Source organism: Lampetra planeri, chromosome 29 (assembly GCF_965212315.1).
Source record: "Lampetra planeri chromosome 29, kcLamPlan1.2.h2, whole genome shotgun sequence".
NCBI classification, from domain to species: domain Eukaryota; kingdom Metazoa; phylum Chordata; class Hyperoartia; order Petromyzontiformes; family Petromyzontidae; genus Lampetra; species Lampetra planeri.
The window spans coordinates 3,109,843-3,130,945 of NC_136135.1; the positions used below are offsets into that span (position 1 = coordinate 3,109,843).

A 21,103-nucleotide genomic window follows, 5' to 3' on the forward strand; every position below is an offset into this window, starting at 1 on the left:
AAATATGGCATCTGTGCAGGACCGCCCTTTCCTGAAACCGCATTGGGGCTCCGCAAGCCTCTCCTCAGCATGCCTAGCAAGGCGATGATGAATAATCCTTGCCAGGACCTTACCCGGCACACTGAGGAGTGAGATGCCCCTGTAGTTGTTACAGTCGGTACGGTCCCCCTTCTTAAAGAGGGGGACCACCAGGGCATCCTTCCAGTCCTGCGGAACCCGTCCAGTGGTCCAGACTGTTGTTATGATGTCATATAGGGCAGTCTGTGCACAAACGCCACCCTCCCTCAGCATTTCGCTTGGGAGATCATCTCTGCCCGGTGCCTTCCCTGGTCTCAGACTCCGGATCGCCCTCAGTACTTCCTCAACAGCTGGTACCTCAGCCAGCCACTCACAGGGGGTGACCTCTTCCAATATTTGAGGCACCGCAGCCTCAGCAGGGTTATCCCCACTTTGTGCCATGATGTTTTCCTGGCTGAGAGATTTTCCCTCCCCCAGGACCTCACAGAAATGCTCAGCAAATCTGCAAACCTGTTCCTGGGGGTCGGAGATTGGATCACCGTTTTTTCCTCTAATGATGGTAATAGGTGTGGCGCTACAGGTTACTTTTTTGATGGAGTTAAATAGTGATTTGTGATCGCGGGCTACTGAGGCAGACTCCATCTCCTCAGCAACCCGCGACCACCACCCATCCTTGCAGCGCCTCACGGCTCTCCGAACCTCCGAGCGAAGACTGCGGTAAACCTCCTCATTCTCTGACGTGGGATGCTGTAGGCGATGAGAGTGGGCCTGTCGCTTTTTCTCAATTAACCTGAACACCTCCTCCGTCAGCCAGGGTTCCCGGGGAGGTCTGGACCGCGTACCCAAAGCAGCCATTGCAGCTGCATGAGTCACAGTCTTAAACCTCGCCCATTTACCCTCGACATCAGGTGGAGTGGGGGACGATGCCAACCCCAGCTGCAAGCGATGATGAAATTCTCGCTTGCAACTGTCATCAGCTAACTTAGACCAGGCCACTTTTGGTTGGAATGGGATCCTGGGTGTACACCCACCACCGGAGTGGAAGAATGGCAGGCGCATCTTACAGATGACTAGTCGATGGTCAGAGGTCAGATCAGCTCCACGGTAGGTCCTGGTGTCAAGGACATGGGCTCGCATCCGCTGGTCCGTCACTATGTAGTCCAGCAGATGTTCTTGCTTAGACCCGGCATGCATCCATGATGTTGTGTGGATGCGCCGATGCCGGAAGAGCGTGTTGGTAATTACAAGCCCATGGGCTGCACAAAAATCTAGCAGCCTCCTACCGTTATTATTGAGCTGATCTGGCCCATGCCTTCCAATCACTCCAGACCAGGTGCCAGCATCATGACCAACTCGGGCATTGAAGTCACCCAACAAGATGACTCTGTCCCGAGTGGCCACTTTAGCCAGCACCTGTGACAGGAGGTCATAGAAAGCGGCTTTGCCTGCATCCCTCCACGGATGTTCGTCTTCGGTGGGGGCATAAGTAACCACGACCACCATTCCTCGCCTCTGGTTGATGGGAAGGCGAGCCCAAAGTATCCTGGGGCTTACAGCTTCCCACACCTCACCGCCACGCTCCCACGCCCCCTTCATTCTTTTGTTCAGAAGAAGAGCCACACCCTGTTGTTTGGCAGTCTCCTGCCCCGAGTAGAGGACTGTCCACCCCTCATGGTGGCAGGAGCCAGAACCGGTCCACCGGACCTCCTGAATGCCACAGAGATCCAGGGGGTACCGGTCCAGCTCCCGACAGAGGAGTGGCAGCCTCTCCTCCGCAGTGAGCGTTCGAACATTCCACGTGGCCATCCGCAATGGTTTTTCGTTGTTTCTCACACACTCACTCACACACACACGCACACACTCACACACACTCACACACACACTCACACACACACACCCATTCACACTCACTCACACACACATTCACACTCGTACACACCCATGCACACTCGCACACACACACACCCATTCACACTCGCACACACACACACCCATTCACACTCGCACACACACACCCATTCACACTCGCACACACACACACTGACTCACACACACACGCACACATTCACTCACACACACATTCACTCACACACACACTCATTCACACTCGAACACACACACCCATTCACACTCGCACACACACACACACCCATTCACACTCACACGCACGCATCTGCCCACCACTTGCCACGCCAGGCTAGAGCGGCTGCTGCTGCTGTTGCCGCTTGCGAAGTTTTTTTTTGTAGCCGCAGCGGCCAACAGCCGACCTCCCACGCAGCTCCCCCCCCCCCTTCAAAGCGTCGCATCCGACAGGACGTTCCCGTGGAAGCCCCCCGCTGCCCCGGGCACATCGCCTTGAAAGAGAGGCGAGGAGGAGGAAGAAGAGGGAAGGAAATGGGTTGGGGGTGGTGATGCAAAGTTAAAGTTCTAGATTTGAAGTTTTCGTGACTGCAAGGATTTATACTCTTTGTTTTTTTCGGTAAAGTCACGTAGGTGATTTTTTAAAAAATCAATTAAATCACGACGTTTCGGGCGCAACACAAGCGTCCATCTTCAGGTGGGGACAACTTAGCGAAAGCACAACTGCTTAAAAGTGTGTTATTTAATTTGTTTACCTACGTGACTTTACTGATAAAACCAAAAAGTATAAAGTTGCAGCTGGCTAGACTGTGACAAAGAATAACAAGAAGAAACGAAAAAGAAGAAGAAGATACATGATGACATCTTCTTGATCCTAAATCCTGACCACCTTGATGAAAACAGGTGTTACCCTTGATGGCAGTCAAACAGGCGGTGTCAAGATGTTCAAACACCAAGCGGAGACCTTTTGCAATTAACCACACGCGCTTGCGGCAAAAAACATGTGAACAAACATGCTCTGATCATGTGGCACTGTTTTTGGCACTGATATAACTGCTCACCCCGAGCTTGAAATGCTTGCATCGTCTGTGTACTGTTTGCCTCGACGTTCTCTGCTCTGTCGCTCCGAGCTTTGCTTAGAGCGACAGACCAGGTAGCTTCCACACAGCGTTACGCAGCTGATGGAAAGATAATGCCGCTCGGCTTATTCGGAGTGAGACCTCTGCTGTCAATCCGGAGCCGGTCATGAGCAACACTGCCCAGGTATGAGAAACTCTCCACTCTCTCCACAACTGTCCCATCACCGATTGGGAGTTGTGAGGGTGGAGTGTCCGATGGTACAAAATACCCAGGCAGATGCTTTGTTTTGGTGGGGCTGATGGTTAGGCCCCACCTCTTAGTGGCAAGCTCCAGGTTCAGAAGCAGCGCCTCCAAATCCTCATCTGAGTGAGCAGAAATCACCAAATCATCGGCATACATAACGTGGTTGACCAATAGGGAGCCATCCCTTGACCGCACCCGGGCATCGATCAGCCTCCGATTGTATCTGTACCAGATGGAAATTCCTCCGGTACAGCCGTCGCAGGCTTCACGAACTATGTGGTCGAAATAGACGTTAAATAATTCGGGAGCCAGAGGACATCCCTCTCGCACCCCAAGGTGAACATGGCATGGCTCCGACTCCACATTTCACACACCCACACACATTCACACACGTCCGCACACAAAACCACACACACACATCCAATCGCAGTTGATGCTCCTTCCATCCAATCCGCCCACCGGATCGGTGCCCGCGATCTCAGACGAGTTGGCGGCGAAATTTCGATTTAAAGCTTTCGTGACGGCAGGGATTCATCTTCTTGGTTCTTTCGGTAAAGTCACGTAGAATGGAAACAATAAAAAATAATAAAATAAAACATAATATAATAATTCTCACGACGTTTCGGTCACAACGCAAGCAGCCGTCATCAGGTGATGGCTGCTTGCGTTGTGGCCGAAACGTCATCAGGTGATGGCTGCTTGCGTTGTGGCCGAAACGTCGTGAGAATTATTTTATTATGTTTTATTTTATTATTTTTATTCTTTCCATTCTACGTGACTTTACCGAAAGAACCAAGAAGAGTTGGCGGCGGTCTCACGCGATGGTTCCAGAAAGCCGTGCCAACGGACCCAGCGACCCGAATTTCGATCGCTCCGTTGGGCGGTCAACATTGATGACGGGTATCTCAAATCTCTCCCTGCGCGTCCAACCCTACCCCCGATGCGCCGTTTTGGAGAAACAAAACAAATATATAAATCGGCGACGGGGAGAGACAAAGGCGGCCGCGGCGTCGTCCTGATCGCATCAACGTCTCCCTGGACTTGTGCCAACAGTCTTGCGTCTAATCTGGGATCTGCGTGTTGTGTGTGTTGTGTGTGTTGTGTGGGTGTCTGCAGGCGTCTGTGTCGTTTATAGCGGGAGATGCAGACCGGTGATAAGCGGCTCCCTTTGATGCGCGGGTGATTGTGGGTTGTCCCCTTGGCAGCTTGCACGCCAATGTTTGTTATTCTACCGTGGGTTAGTGAGCTGCAGTTTTAACACGTGGCAGGCTTTCGCGACCAATGTTATTCATAGTCAAGGTTTGTTTGGGTTGGATCGCGTAAGTATGAATGTTGTGTCGTAACCCTCCACCACCCGACACAGCCAATTAGTAAGGGATTTGTGACGTAAACATAACGCCAATTAGTTACTACTTCAGCCCACCGGTGTGTTGGAGAGTAAATCCACAACATTTACAATTTGAGTAGAACGACGTTTCGCTGGTAACTACACGCAGCATCATCGGGCGATTTGCCAGAATAGTGGACGATAATTGGGTTGTTATGTTTTTTGTTCCCCATATTTTGACTGAACGATGCTTTGTGTCTGAAGACTGAGTCATTCAGACTCTGTCTTCTCGACAGACCTGTTCTTCACCTGAGGACGGCTGCTTGCGTTGTGGCCGAAACGTCGTGAGAATTATTTTATTATGTTTTATTTGTATTATTTTATTATTTCCATTCTACGTGACTTTACCGAAATAACCAAGAAGATGAATCCCTGCAGTCACGAAAGCTTTAAATCGAAATTTAGTTTTAACTTGTATAAACTAGATTTTTTAAAATATTATTTGGGTCTTTCGGTAAAGCCACCTTAGATAGAAAAATAATAATAACAAATAAAAAAAAATCACGACGTTTCGATCGCAATATTTGTTTCCTGCCTCAGCAGCTCTCCCGCTATATTTTTTTCACCTGATGACGATTGCTTGTGTTGCGATCGAAACGTCGTGATATTTTTTATTAAAAATGTTCTTCTATCTACGTGGCTTTACCGAAAGACCCAAAAAATGTGAATTCCTGCAGTCACGAAAGCTTTAAGTCAAGATTTAGAATTGTTTATTTTACCAGGTAATGCCCCACTGAGCTATGTAGCTTTTTTTAAAGAAGCGACCCAGCCACAAATGATAGCCCATCGACAAGACTTATCATCGTCCACCACCATCATCATCATCATCTCGTGGAAATGTCTAGCAGCAGCCGAACACTCTGAACGCGTGACGTTGATTTTGAATGTGGAGGGAGAAATAACCGGAGGAGTAGAAAAATCCACGCGACCACGGGGAGGGAGATCATGCAAACTCCGACATTTCATCCTACATTTAAAGCAGCTAAATACTCGAAATGCGTGATGTTGATTCTAGATGTGGAGGGGAAAACCGGAGGACCAGGATAAAACTTTAAACGGAGAGAGAATATGCAAACTCCAACATTTATAGCAGCAAAATGCTCTAAACGGAGGATGTTGATTCTAAATGTGGAGGGGAAAACCGGAGGACCAGGATAAAGCTTTAAACGCGGAGAGAACATGCAAACTCCAACATTTATAGCAGCCAAAGACTCTAAAACGAAGGATGTTGGTTCTAAATGTGGAGGGAAAACCCAGCGCTGTAGAGAAGGAAGGGCGGTATGAGTGATGACGTGGGGGCTTGAGAGGCGGGGTGGAGGGTGGAGGGGCGGGGTGGAGGGTGGGGGTGGAGGAGGGGGTTGGGGTGGAGGGGCGGGGTGGAGGGTGGAAGAGGTGGTGGGGGGGGGAGTGCACAGACGTCGTGAGCTTTTTGCTTTAAATTTTGATTTTAGTTTTCTATCTCCGTGACTTTGCCCAAAGAACCAGGAACATGAACGAGACGCGATGTCCCCACGTGTGGCTGTCACAGTTCCACTGTGTTCTACCTTCACTCGCTGTCGACGATCCGCTGACCTTACCTGCGCCCGAGCGAGTGACCCCGAAACGAGGCGCTGCTGACGTTGAGCGAATGCGCGTGGCATGCAGAGGCCGTCCATAAATGACGTCACGCACCTAGGGGGTGGGGGGGCGTCCAACATTTGTGACGATGTGTGACGAGGGGGTGGGGGGGGGGGAGAAATGTGACGTCACATCGAAATACGCAACTTTAAGTTAATATAGAATTAATTCTAGATTTGAAGCTTTCGTGACTGCAAGGATTCATACTCTTAGGGTTTTTCGGTAAAGTCACGTGTTTACAAACCGCAACAGGTATCCATTTCAGGCTGAGTCGACCTAGGGGAGGCCCAGGACCGGTTCAGATAATCGTCACTGGTGATGGCCGTGAGCGGGAATCGAACCTGGGTCGCCGGGTTCATAGCGCAGCGCGCTAACCGCTACACTACCGCTCCCCACAGGGCCACACTCACTCACGCACACACACACATTTTTAGCCAATTGTCAGACCGTGCGTCGATAAAAAAAATATATAATCGCACGTTCGCTGGGTAACTTCATCCCACACGCAAACCACAATCATATTTAAAGACTGGGCCAAGTTGAGCTCCGATTGCATTCCCCGAGACCCGGCTAGCGTTCGGAGCACGAGCTTGGACAGGGGAGAGACTCACTTTCATACTCTTAGTACTTTCGGTAAAGTCACGTAGGTAAAAAATGAAATAAAAATTCTTTGTATTAAATTTTTATTAATTTTATTAATTTTAATTTCATTTTTTACCTACGTGACTTTACCGAAAGTACTAAGAGTATGAATCCTTGCAGTCACGAAAGCTTCAAATCTAGACCCACTTTCGTTTCTTTTTAAAATCAGACCCAGGCGACTGTTTCCACCTCCTCCACCCGTTACGGGTTTGTGCCCCTGTAGACTCTGGCCCTGTAGACTCTGGCCCTGTAGACTCTGGCCCTGGCCCTCGTGTGTTTAGTCTGCGGGTCGCAGCTGTTGTCGTTGCGATGTCCGTGCTCGGAGCGCGTCGTTTAGAACTCGGCGAGCGCCACACGTGGAGCCGCCGTCACTCGCTCACAAAGCGCCGGCAGAGTTTTTCCGCTACCCCTCTCTCCACCCCCCTCCACCTGCAGACGTCTGGAATTTTAAATAAAACATTTTCTCTCTCTTTTTCGGTGCCTTCTGGAGCCATAAATAAAGAGGTGGAGAGGTAGCTGGTGAGACACGCAGGAAGAGAGAGACAGAATAAGAGAGACACAGAGTCAGAGAGACTTTTGACTTTTAAACAACTTTTATTGCCGCCAGCGGCAACAGCACTGGAGGCGATTCCGATACGAAATACACAAAGTCACCAGCAAACACAAATAACAAACACTATAAATCCACGCGCTGTGGCGCTAATGCACCGCGCACAACACAATATAAAAGCCACGTGGTGGTGGTTGTGGTGGTGGTTGTGGTGGTGGTGGTCATCGCGCACGCCACGGTGACGAGCGAGCGCTTCAGAAGGTGAACACCACGAGGGTGCCGTGCACGCTGGTGCTGAGAGGGGCTTGTCCGGCTCCCCAGCGTTCGAAGAAGACGTGCACATCACCGACATGTGTGTGGTACATGGCGTGCTCCAGCCGGAGCCGTGCCTTGAGCAGGCCCCTGAACACTGGAAGCACAGAGCAGCCGTCAGTGTCACCTTCTAACAGGCGAAGTTGGCGAGGTCACAAGAGAGAGAGAGAGAGACGCACACAGAGTAAGAGAAATACACAGTTAGAGAAAGACACAGAGAGACAGAGTAAGACAAAGCCACACCCAGAGTAAGACACACAGAGATAGAGACACAGTAAGAGTCACACAGAGGAAGAGAGTGATTGAGGATCGGACAATTACGCAGTGGAAGTTTTAATTCTTTTTGGATGGAAATCATCGCTCCTACACCGCCAACCCAACCCCGGGGTGGAGTGGGGGTTGGAGTGGGAGGGTGGGGGGTGGAGTGGGGGGGGGGTGGAGGGGGGTAATGGAAATCATCGCCCTCCTCAAAAACGGCCGCGGCTCGTTCCACTGTTTTAGGAAACAATCGCAGGCGGTGCCAGTGGAGGTGGCGCTGCGCTAGAAAGTCTCTCTGGGGGGCTGGAGGGGTTAGGAGGTTGAGGGGGGTAGGGGGGGCTGGGGGTTAGGGGGGGGTTGGAGGGGTTGAGGGGGGTATGGGGGGCTGATCTCCCCACCAAAAACAAAGACCCCCCCCCCAGTATAGCCTCAGCAAGTGCTGTTAGCGAGTAGAAACACCTACGAAGGCCAGAACGGTACATTGAGGGGGTGGGTGGCCAGCACCACGCCCGGACGCCTTTGTCTCTCCCCCAGTGGCGATGTTTACACACCGCACCGCCTACTCATTTTGAGGCTGCAGTCGACCTGGGGGAGGCCCAGGACCGGTTCAGATAATCGTCACTGGTGGTGTTGGTGGCCGTGAGCAGGAATCGAACTTGGGTAGCCTGGTTTGTTGCACAGCGTAGCGCTAACCGCTGCACCACCGCTCCCCAAAGACAAAGCTCCCCCGTGTAGCCTTAACAGAATGTAGGGGCAAGTGCTGTTAGCGAGCACCTATAAAGGCCGACACGGCACACGAGGAGGTGGGTGGCCAACACCGATTATCTGAACCGGCTCTGGGCCTCCCCTAGGTCGACTCAGCCTCAAATGAGTACCTGGTGCGGTGTGTAGTAAACTACGCCACTGAGTAGACAAAGGCGGCCGGGCGTGGCCCACCCACCCCCTCGTGTGCCGTTGCCGGCCTTCATATGCGCTACTCGCTGACAGCACTTGCCCCTGCAGTCTGTTGCAGGCTACACGGGGTGAGGTCTTTTTGTCTTTGTGTTTTTTTGTTGTTGTAACGCGACGTCGTTGATGCGAACCGCGAGTCCACGACGCCGGTTTATCAAAAACCCGGAGAAAAATCAGCGTCTGGGCTCGAGGGGGGACAAAACTGCTGTGATTCCCCGGACAACAGAGGTGGGGAACCATTTTTCTGCCAAGGGCCATTTGGATATGTATAACATCATTCGCGGGCCATACAAAATCATCAACTTAAAAATTAGCCCGTTATATTTGGTCAAACATTTAATTAACTCGCCCCTAATGCGATGGGCTGGGACTGCTTCTCTTTGGTGAGGCGTGTGATGTGAGCTGGTATTGATGATGTTGCTACTCGCAACTGCTTTTCCAGGTTTGCGCCTAGATTTATTGAATTTCGAGTCCCGCCTGCGGTTGCCTTGGCAGGGCCACACCAAATGATTTCGCGGGCCTTATATGGCCTCGCGGGCCGGACGTTCCCCACCCCTGCCGTACAAGAAGGGGCCGATGTAAAGTCGCACTCTGCCGTACCGCCGTCTCCTGGCAAGCCTGGGTAATGGCACTCTCCATCGCCTTCATCACCTCCATCTCATCCATCTCGACGGCATCTCCGCGAGGAAGTTTCGCAACGCTCGTGCCATCCAACAAACCCTCGCCTCCACGAGCGCGCACACACACACACGTACTGTGATCACGCGTGTGTGTGTGTGTGTGTGCGCGTATATATTTGAATCCATTAAATAAAAATAAATATCGTGACGTAAATCTTTCGTGACTGCAGGAATTCATATACTTTGGTTCTTTCGGCAAAGTCACGGAGATGATGACGATCGCTTGTGTTGTGATCGAAACGTCGTAGTTTTGATTTGATTTACTTTCATGTTTCCTATTTACGTGACTTTACCGAAAGAACCAAAACATATAATATATATCATTTAAATAAACAATATACATCAATCAACGCACGCACACCACGTTAGGTGTCACGTGTCTGTGTGTGTGTGCGTAGAAGCTCACGAAGCGGGCCGCGTGATACGAGTGCGTTGCGTAGCGCGCCCGGTGGCCCCAGGGCGAGCCTCGTTTCAATCGATCGACCCAACACCTCCTTATTACTCCTCCGGCTACTGCTGCTGCTCATGTAGTCTCTCTCTCCCCCCTGGTATGCGTGAACTTTTTTCGCACCGTACGTAGCCAACCGTGTTGACCGGAGGATGCGTGGCTGTTGAAAATGGGCATAGGTGGGCAGACGTGACAGGGTTACTCGCACAAAGCGTCGCTCCGCGTGTGCGTGGGTGTTATTGCAATGATCAGCAGCAGCAGTTGTGCTATCATCATTATTACTGATGTCATCATCAATGTCATCAACAGCATCGTCATTAGCAGCAACAGCAGCAGGTATTAACAGTGGCAGCGTTAACAATTGCCATTGCCATCACAATCACAGTTTTGGCGTCATCATCGTTAGCAGTAGCACCAGCGGCAGGGGTATCATTGTCATCGTGATCGTCTCCCTCTGCGTTCCTCCTGTGTTCTCCCGTTTCCTCCTGGACGAAGCACACACTCAACATGTGTTCTTGAAACGAATTGACCGAACGTCCCAATGTAGCAGGACCCTTTTGAAAACATTTTTTTTAAAAACCCACACAAGACCTCGAGACTCATTGAGACTTTGCTGCATTAAAAAAAAATTAACCCGTAAAAACAAAGTTTTTCACTATAAATCCTTTATATGCGTGGCGGCTAAAGTCCTCTCGTCCTCTGGCTTGAGATGGCTGCCACCTATGGGTCAGATGATTGCCTCTGGCTTGAGATGGCTGCCACCTATGGGTCAGATGATTGCCTGCCACCATTAAGCAATTGGTAATTAAATATAAAAAAAAATCCTAAAAAGTGTAAAGTTATGGAAAAAAATTTTCACGAAAATACATTGTCACGCACAACGAGTCTGTGTGCAAAATGTCAGCTCGATTGGATCACGGGAAGTGGGTTAAAAAACGACCGAAAGATTTGCACGGTCGTAAGCGTGCAAGCAAGCAAGCAAATGAACTTAATATAAAGGATTTAAAAAGGAAACACGACAAGGCACCGCTGAGCGTGCTGCACAGCGCATTCGCGTCACATTTCTTCTTTCCTGGACGACGACGACGCACATCAGAGCAGATGGGCCACTTACCGCTCGCTGCACGTGTTAGCAGGGCGCTTGGCTCGCCATCCAGAGGTCGCCGGTTCCATTCCGCCTCCTGGGAGTCGCACTTCCGACACGGGCACGTTTCTCAATCGCCCCCTCTCCCTTCCAGCCTCTGTCCACCCACGAGTAGTAGTAGAGTTTGCTCGAGTGGAGGGATGCCCTTCCGCCAGCAGTGGCATGAGCAAGCAATTGCAGGGCTGCCCCCTTTATCTCTACAGATGGTGAAATTTTAACTAACTCGCCTCATATACAGGGGGTTCGTGAGTTCGATTCTGACCTTTGATCCCTGTATGCATGCAGTTTTTGGTGTCTCCCGCTCTCCCCGTGGTAACGTGGATTTTTCTCTGGGTCCTCTGGTTTTTCCCTCCACGTTAAGTATCAACATCAGCCGCTCAGAGTCTCTGGCTGCTATAGATGTCCACACGATGGAGCACTTCGTTGAGCTATCTTCGTGGCAAGGTCGCTTTATGAAAAAGAGCTATGTAGCTCAGTGGGGCTTACCTGGAAAAATACAAATAATATATATAAGTTTCGTTATTTGGTTTTACTCAGAGGGTGTTCTCATCCCCCACTGAACACTGTGGTGAATGGCTCCGTGACGGTGATTGTGCCCTCCACAAGGCATATCAAAACAGCCATTTGTGTGGCACCGACCGGGCTGATCAAATTTTCAGATTTCGTTTTCAACGCTCCACAGTAACCCACGCACACGCAGAGCCGCAAAGGCAGCCACTCTCCCGCGTCGGTGTGCAGAGCGAGCGACTCACGGCTGGCGAGACACGGTGTCACCAACTCCTTAAGATCCTCACAAACGTCACGAGATGCGCAACTTCTAAATTTGTCCCAAAAACAATTGTCACGAGGCAATGTAGCGAGTGTCACGCAGAATCCACCGACATAGAGCCCGTTCGCACCAAACCTGCGACCGCCGATAAATCCGCATTTTCTTCTCGTGCCAGAAACTCGCTCGACGTTGGGTTCCGTGGCGTGTCCGGCACGAGCCCCTGGCGAGAGGCATGTAAATGCCCTCTCTCCCTAACCTGGCACCTGGGCCACGCCAACGCATGGTGTCACTGCCGATGTAACTCAACAGCCACTCAAACCGCTTCCCCCCTTTGGGCAAATTGCGTGTGCCCATTTCTCGCCATCAGCAACGATGTTTGCTGCAGACGTGGCGTGTTTTGGCTTTTCCCGCAAGATTTAAAAAACTTTTGTGGCCGTTAGCGTGCACATGTGAAGGTTGGCACGGCACACGATGGAGTGGGGGGGGGGGTCAGCACCACGCCCGGCCGTCTTTGTTTTTCCCGATGCTGATGTTCATACACCGCAGCAGGCGCTAAAATTAAAGGGAGGCCCAGGACCGTTTAGAATTAGATGTTTGTCGTCGATGTTGGCTGTGAGTGGGAATCGAACTCGTGTCGCCGGGTTCCTATCAACAATGCAAAACTCACACGCGCATACACAAACACACATCGAAAACTCGCACGTACACACACTCACACACGCGCTGACGCGACACATACTCCACTTTTAAATTCCAGGCCTGTCAACAGCTGTCCTATTCAAAATCAAGGTCACATTCTGGCGGAAGCCAGAACCACGCGTCCCCGTCCTGTTGTTGTTCAGTGTTGCCCAATATATTTTAAAAACTGAAAGCACGTTGGAATATAATTTGCATAATTTACAGCCGGGTTGAATGCTGGCGCAGTGGTTTGCACATTGGGTCCGTGCACCACGGATAGCACTGTTGGAGGGTAACATCTAATAAAATAATAAAAATAAAACATAATAAAATACAATTCTCACGACGTTTCGGCCACAACGCAAGCAGCCGTCCTCAGGTGAAGAACAGGTCATCAGACGCTGTCTTTCCGACAGACCTGTTCTTCACCTGAGGACGGCTGCTTGCGTTGTGGCCGAAACGTCGTGAGAATTGTATTTTATTATGTTTTATTTTTATTCTTTTAATATTCCCCTTCTACGTGACTTTACCGAAATAACCAAGAAGACGAATCCCCGCAGTCACGAAAGCTTTAAATCGAAATTTGTATCACCCTCCCCCAGCCCTGCCCTTCACCAAACCCCCGGTGAGGTATGGTCAAACAACCCCCCCATGACCAACACGGCATGGGGAGGCCTTCATCCAGAAGTGGACTCACAAATTATTGTCAATGATGTTTGCATTATTAACATACAGAGCACTACAGAGAACACACCAGCCTGCATAGACTGCAGGCTAAACGGGTGTGTTTGCGAGCACCTATTAAGGCCGGCACAACGCTTGTATGAATAGGCGAGTACCATGGATGTCCAGCCACCTTTGTCTCCCCAGCTGCTGACGATAACACTGCTTTACCGAGTGCTTGTTTTAGGCTGAGTTAACCTCGGGGAGACCAGAATTGACCTTAGATATCATTTGACAGTGCAATCCGCAAGTTCAGCAAAAACATATTCCCCAATAGCAAAAAATATATTTTAAACTACAAATATCTCCCTTGTAGCCATTCAAACCACAAGGGCCAGTGCTGTTAGCGAGTGCTGACGTCCCCTATGCACCACACCAGGTTCTCATTTAAGGCTGAGTCGACCTAGGGGGGAAGCCTACGGCTGGTTCAGATTATTGTCACCGATGTTGGTCGTGAGTGCAAATCAAACCCAGGTGGCCGGGGTGCGTAGCGCAGTGCGCTACACACTGTGCGTGCCGCTCCCCAGACACAAAGACAAAGCTCAACCCGGATAGCCTTTGACATACTGTTTAGGGCAAGTGCTGTTAGCGAGCACTGATGAAGGCTGGAACGGCGCACGAGGGGGTGGGTGGGCCAGCAACCACGTCCGGCCGCCTTTGTCTCCCCAGTGGCGATGTTTACACACCGCACTAGGGGACTCATTTGCAGCTGAGTCGACCTAGGGGAGGCCCAGGACCGGTTTCGAACAATCTTCATTGATGTTGATCGTGAGTCGAAGTCAAACCCAGGTGGCTTGGGTGTGCGGAGCAGTGCGCTAACCGCAACGCTACCGCTCCCCATGCACACACACACGCACACGAGTACAGTACACACATCCACAGAGTCCTGCTCGTGTGATTGATCCAGCTATGTGCACAATATATCCTCCCACTTGTGTCTCCGCTAACAGGAAATTACTTCCACATTTATTTCCGAATGGACATCGTTCAACCAACCAACCAACGTATCCCCCCCCCAGTTCTCCACTGGGGCCCTCATTCGGTTAAAGTTTTTGGTCAGCAACCCGTTTCAAATTCGAGACGCCCCCATGCAAGCTGGGGATATTTTCCTAATTGTTTTGGGAAAGAAATAATATTTAACTTTCCACACCACCACCCAAAAAAAAATATTTACGCGATGGAAAACAGTTTGTAACGTCGGTCTAATTTGTTTATAAGTCGCCGTCCATAAATGACGTCACGCACCTAGGGGGGGGGGTCAGACATTTGTGACGATGTGTGATGAGAGGGGGGGGGGGTTGATAAATGTGACGTCACATCAAAATGCGCAACTTTAAATAAATATAGACAACACGTTCTAATTAATTAAATAGACTTTTTAATAAAGGCAGCGCCACATTAAATACGCACCACAATGACAATAGTTTAAAGCGATTTGAAGCATGTTTTATTTTCGGGGGGCGGGGGGCAGAGCTTTGTGACGTCATATTTGAGGGGGGGGGTCTGACTTTTTGTGACGCCGTGTGACGTGGGGGGGGGGGGAGTGAAAAATCCTCCAAAATCGCGTGACGTCATTTATGGACGATCCCCTAAGATACAGCACGTGCTTTTGGTAGCTCGCTGGCACAAGAGGTCAGAGCGTTGAGCCGGCGGCGCTGAGAATTCGCGGATTCGTGTCCACGTGTCAGCCACTGCTCGTTGTTAAACGGGGTTGTCGATTTTGGTGAGTTTGATGGGTCTCGGCCAGGCCGTGTAACAACGCACGCGAAAGATATCATTACATTCGGTTTAACGATAACTTTGGCTCAACGTCCGGTTCTGAGAATTACAATAATGCCCTCTACGGGGAGGAATTCCACCTATCTGTTACAGTTTTTAACAGACAAAGAGACAAGAAGTCACAGCTTCTCGAGACGCTGGCCTTCCTAAAGAGATGCCGAGATAACAAGGTAATACCCATCGCTTTCACACTCACATCCGCTGCTGTGTCCTCTTTTAAGGGATTACATCTTGAATCATTGCCTCACTTGATACAGCTAATCTGGCTGTGACGGTCCCACCTGATGACGGAGACTTGTGTTGCCTCCGAAACGTCGTGATTTTTGTTTTTATTTTATTTTACTTTCTACGTGACTTTACCGAAAAAACCTAAGAAGAAGAATTACAAAAACGTCCGTGTGTCATGCGGTGCCAAATGTCTCGCCGTAGCAGGGCGTGAGAGAAAGTGAATCTGATCAAGTGGCCTCTGCTCTCAGATGTGAGAAGGGATCTCAAAAGTGGCTCTGTGAAATCCACTTCCGAGGGCCCTTCTTTCACGTGCAGTGATGCGCTGCTTCCTCAGGGAGATTGATTCTTTATCTCACGCCTGACGCTCATAGCACAATCGTGATTATATTTGGGGAAAACACGCAGTCGAATGACTGGGCCATCGCCCGGCTATTTATAGGTGTGCGCGTGTGCGCACACGATTCTTTTGTCATTCCAATTCTGGAGGAGGGCCTGACGGTTGGGGTTTTTTTTCCCCCCCACATACTTCACCATGACGTGGACCCACAGAAGTATAATACAACAATTCGCTCGGATCTACTGGACCGCCCTCTGATGCCCACCCACCACGTAGCATCGCAGCCGCCCGCAGCAGTGCGGCGGTGAGCGAGCGCAGCGCTAATAACCAGGTGGCCCGAGTTTTATTCAGCGACCGATATCTCAACCGGTCCTGAGCCTTCCCTAGGTCGACTCAGCCGTAAGTGTGCTGTGTAAATATCAACAGCACTGGGGGAGGCAAAGGCGGTCCGGGCGTGGTGCTGACCTACTTACCCCCATTTGTGTGCCACGCCGGCCTTCATAGGTGCTCACTAACATCACTCGCCCCAAAAAGTCTGTTAAGGCTATACGGGGAATCCTTGTCTTTGTCACGAGTATACGTAATGTACGTGCGTGTGCTTACACGTGTGTGTGTGCGCGCGCGTGTTTGTTTTACTTCCACTCAGCCTGACTCTCCAGGCCTGCGGAGGATGGACGGGGTTGCCATGGACACCACGGAGAGTGTCAGCACCGTCCAGAAGAAATCGCAGCAAGTGGTTCAGATGCAGGTACCCAGGCACGGCACGAGCAAGGCAAAGACCCCCCCCTCTCCCCCGTAGCCTTCGGCAGACCGCCGAGGCAAGAGGTCGCGCGAAGGGTCAAAGCGGCACGCGACAGGGTGTTGGGGTGGTCAGCAACCACGCCCAACCGCACTTGCCCCAACAGCCCGTCTCAGACTATACAGGGCATCTTTGTTGTGTGTGTATGTGTGTGACTGTGTGTGTATGTGTGTGGGGAGCGGTGGTGTAGCGGTTAGCGTGCTGCGCTTTAAACCCGGCAGCCCGAGTTTGATTCCCGCTCACGGCCAACACCAGCCCATTCGCACTGCAGGCTGACTCCCCTGCCATTACCTCCCGCGGCCACCATTCCACTCACACTGCAGGCTGACTCCTCTGTCATTACCTCCCGTGGCCATTAGTCCATTCGCACTGCAGGCTGACTCCTCTGTCATTACCTCCCGTGGCCACCAGTCCACTCACACTGCAGGCTGACTCCTCCGTCATTACACTAGTACAGCACACCGGTGTGTTGGAGAGCAAATCCGCAACATTTACCATCTGAGTACGACGTTGCACGTGCAATGTACATACAGTAGGTGCCTGTGTATGTCGACGAATCCTGCAACAACAACAAACCTTCTGTGAAGGGTGCGTGCGCCAGGCTAGGTTCACAAACACCGTTTGCCACTTTGTTTGCGTGGCCAAGAGCGAGACGCGTGGATCGGCTTGCCAGGATTGCGACACGGGCCCCCGTGCTCCGAGCCTCCCTGTTCAGGGCTAAAAATGGGATCTTTGTGTGACGCTGACCGCAGCTCGTACAACTTCGTTCCAAAAACACGCAATGACTCAGGGTGGCTTCAGTTGAACCGCCAAACAAGGTGGTGAATGTTAGAACGTAGAATCAACATTTTTTTTTTTACCGAAAATTTAGTGGCCGTGGTGGTGGGAGGGGAGGGAGGGTTCCACAGTCGTTTAGAGGCACAGTAAATCATTGATGATGATGACCAGATTTTTGTAAATCCACTGCTGGATGTACACAACCTCTTTCACGCCGTGTCGGTCAAAGGGGTTGTTTGACCATACTTCACCTCACTGGTCAGGGGGAGGAGCCCAGGACAAGTTAGTTAACGTATGTCCCACCACGTCTTCGCAAATGTATTGTATTTATTTTAATATAACGGGATGATGTGCTTCTCTCGCGCTGTTACACGTGTCGTGTTGCTGTGACCAAACAGATCATCATCCCCCAGCCATTCTCTATCAACTGGCACTGTGCCCCCTGCCAGGTGAATGTCACACACACAGAAAGACAAAGATCCCCCGTATAGCCTTCAACAGACTCTTGGGGCAAGTGCTGTTAGCGAGCACACACACCAGTCAACAGCAGAAACTAAATGAACCGCTCTCTCTTCTCTCTCAATTGAAGCTAATTTCAGCTCGCTCACCGCCTCTTGCTTTCGTCTCCTTTCATCCTCCCCTCGGTGAAATATATTTGAATCCATTTAAATAAACAATATACATCAATCAACACACGCACACCACGTGCTGCTGGTGTCACGTGTCTGTGTGTGTGTGCGTAGAAGCTCACGAAGCGGGCCGCGTGATACGAGTGCGGTGCGTAGCGCACCCGGCGACCCCAGGGCGAACCTCGTTTCGATCGATCGACCCAACACCTCTTTCGTACTCCTCCTCCGGCTACTGCTGCTGCTCATGTAGTCTCTCTCGCTCTCTCTCCCCTGGTATGCATGTACGTTGAATTTCTTTCTCACCGTACGTGGCCAACCGTGCTGATCGGAGGTGCGGTTTGTATGATAATTTCTTTTTTTAAACTCCGTTCGCAACATACAGTAACCAGCTGTAATAACAACAACGACGGTACGATTAAACACATCAACAAAAGCTAGCGGGGGGGGGGGGGTGTGGGATGGGGTGGGGTTGGTAGCAAAGGTTAATCATGGTGCAGGTTTTTTTTTCTCTCAAAAGCTTTAATAAAGCCCAGAGACCCCATTGCCCGGGCAATTAGAAGAGATTTAATGAATTCATTACCACGCTGGCTGAGGTCACAATCAGAGAGCCTCCATTGGGGCCACGAAAGAGGCCCCCGAGAGAGAGCGAGAGAGCGGCCAGGGAGAGCAGATGGCCGAATGGGGGAAAAAAAACAACGGCACGTGCCACGTGGCAGATTTCGCACGCAATTTGGATCAAAGGCATTTATTGTAGCTGCCCCCAAAGGGGGTTGGAACCACGTGAGTTTCGTCTCTTGGCCATCTCCATTCTGGGTCTCTGTGTGGGTCTCTGTGGGAGTCTAGGGCTCTCTGAGTCTATGGGTCTCTGTGTGAGTATATGGGTCTCTGTGTGAGTCTATGACTCTCTGTGTGAGTCTAGGGCTCTCTGAGTCTATGGGTCTTTGTGTGAGTTTATGGGTATCTGTGTGAGTCTATGGGTCTCTGTGTGAGTCTATGACTCTCTGTGTGAGTCTAGGGCTCTCTGAGTCTATGGGTCTCTGTGTGAGTTTATGGGTATCTGTGTGAGTCTATGGCTCTCTGTGTGGGTCTATGTGTCTCCGTGTGAGTCTATGGCTCTCTGTGTGAGCCTAGGGCTCTCTAAGTCTTTGGGTCTCTATGTGAGTCTATGAGTCTCTGTGTGAGTCTTTGGGTCTCTGTGTGAGTCTATGGCTCTCTGTGTGAGTCTTTGGGTCTCTGTGTGAGTCTATGGGTCTCTGTGTGAGCCTAGGGCTCTCTGAGTCTATGCGTCTCTGTGTGAGTCTATGAGTCTCTGTGTGAGTCTATGAGTCTCTGTGTGAGTCTATGGCTCTCTGTGTGAGCCTAGTTCTCTTTGAGTCTATGGGTCTCTGTGTGAGTCTATGAGTCTCTGTGTGAGATTTTGGGTCTCTGTGAGTCTAGGGCTCTCTGAGTCTATGGGTCTCTGTGTGAGTTTATGGGTCTCTGTATGGGTCTATGGGTCTCTGCGTGTGCCTATGGCTATCTGTCCTCATTTAAACTGACTCTGTTATTAACATCACTTAAGTTGAAGTGTCAATGTCATTTAGCAACATAATTGCTCGGACTTTTAAGTTTGTTTTTCAAATCCCTAATTGTGGAATGCTTTCATGATGTCTCCTGGCCGAGTCGCCCACTTGTTAACAGAGCTTCTTAGCTCAATGGGTTTTACTCGCTGGGAGGGGGGGGGGTAGAGGGGTTAGGGGGGGCTCCATCGGACACTGGTGGGCATGACAACAGCGTGGTGGTGCAGTAGACTCGGGGTTTAATCTCTTACACCTATTTTGAACTTTACCAGGTAAGGCCCACTGAGCTATGTAACTCTTTTTTCAGAAGCGACTTGGCCACAAATGATAGCCCAATGAAGTGGCAAATCACGTGGAAAGGTATAGTAGCCAGATATTGTAAAACGAGTGATGCTGGGAGAGAGAGAAACATGCAAACTCCAAATATACAGCAGGCGTCAGTGTCGGGATCGAACCCACGACCTCCTGCATACCAGGCGAGGTAGTAAACATCTCACCACGGAGAGAGAGAGACACGCAAACTCCAAATATATAGCAGGTGTCAAGGTCGAGATGGAACCCATGACCTGTATACCAGGCGAGGTAGTTAACATCTCACCATGGAGCGAGAGAGACACGCAAACTCCAAATATACAGCAGCAGGCGTCAGGTTCGGGGATCGAACCCACGACCTCCTGCATACCAGGCGAGGCAGTAAACATCTCCCAGCCACCGTGGGACCCTGAAAATCCAGCTGCCCCTCTAAATGCCGCGCGACAAGCAGTGGGGCGCGCGCACTGCAGGTCAGCGGCACGAAGACTCCGTCCGTCCGTCTGTAGACTTCAGGTTCAAGGTTCCTCGGATGTTTTAATGGACGGAGAAAGTCCACTAAACACCGCTCTCGGGTGTCATCTCATGCCCGCGGCTCGGATGACGACGCCAACGATCGGTGGTGGAAGAAAGCCACCCCCGACCCTCCAACCACCCTCGGTTGGGAAGAGGGTGACAGGCTCCATGCGTGTGCGTGATTGTTCTTCCTTGTGTGTGTTTTGTTTTCTAGGCGCAGCGATGGCACCCCTAGCGCCGATTTTTTTTGTTTTCATATCCTTTGAACAATTTGGCCGGTTATCTGAAAGGGGTAATCCCCCGGAACTGCTCTTCCAAATGTTTACTACAACAACAACAGCAACACACACCAAGAAACTGCATCAAATCATTTCTCTTGGGTTGTCTTCCGGGCGATTCTGTCGGCCAAACCTCCACCTTGTACTTTTTCTCCGCCATGTACTTTGAGATTAATTTACTTTGAGCGACTTTGCTTAATTCTTCTTGGTTCTTTCGGTAAAGTCACGTAGAAGGGAAGTAATAAAATAATAAAAATAAAACATAATAAAAAGAAGGGAAGTAATAAAATAATGAACATAATAAAATAATGATTATGTTTTATTTTTATTATTGTATTACTTCCCTTCTACGTGACTTTACCGAAAGAACCAAGAAGATGAATCCCTGCAGTCACGAAAGCTTTAAATCGAAATTTAATTTGCGTAACTCGTTCTCTGACTCGCAGTTGTTCATTGTCACGGCGTCACCGTCCAATGCTTAGGATCCTGGCTCGTGATGAAACCGCACCTCCGATCGGCACGGTTGGCTATT

General features: G+C 50.5%; 1 protein-coding gene across 1 annotated transcript in view; it reads left to right on the forward strand.

Annotated features, from left to right (window-relative positions):
- LOC144728584 (pleckstrin homology-like domain family B member 1) overlaps nucleotides 1-21,103 on the forward strand; it is a 121,338-nt gene that overhangs the window by 10,938 nt on the left and 89,297 nt on the right. The window contains 1 exon segment of the mRNA XM_078608114.1: nucleotides 16,351-16,452. Coding sequence (XP_078464240.1) covers nucleotides 16,375-16,452 — 78 coding nt within the window. The 5' untranslated portion in view covers nucleotides 16,351-16,374.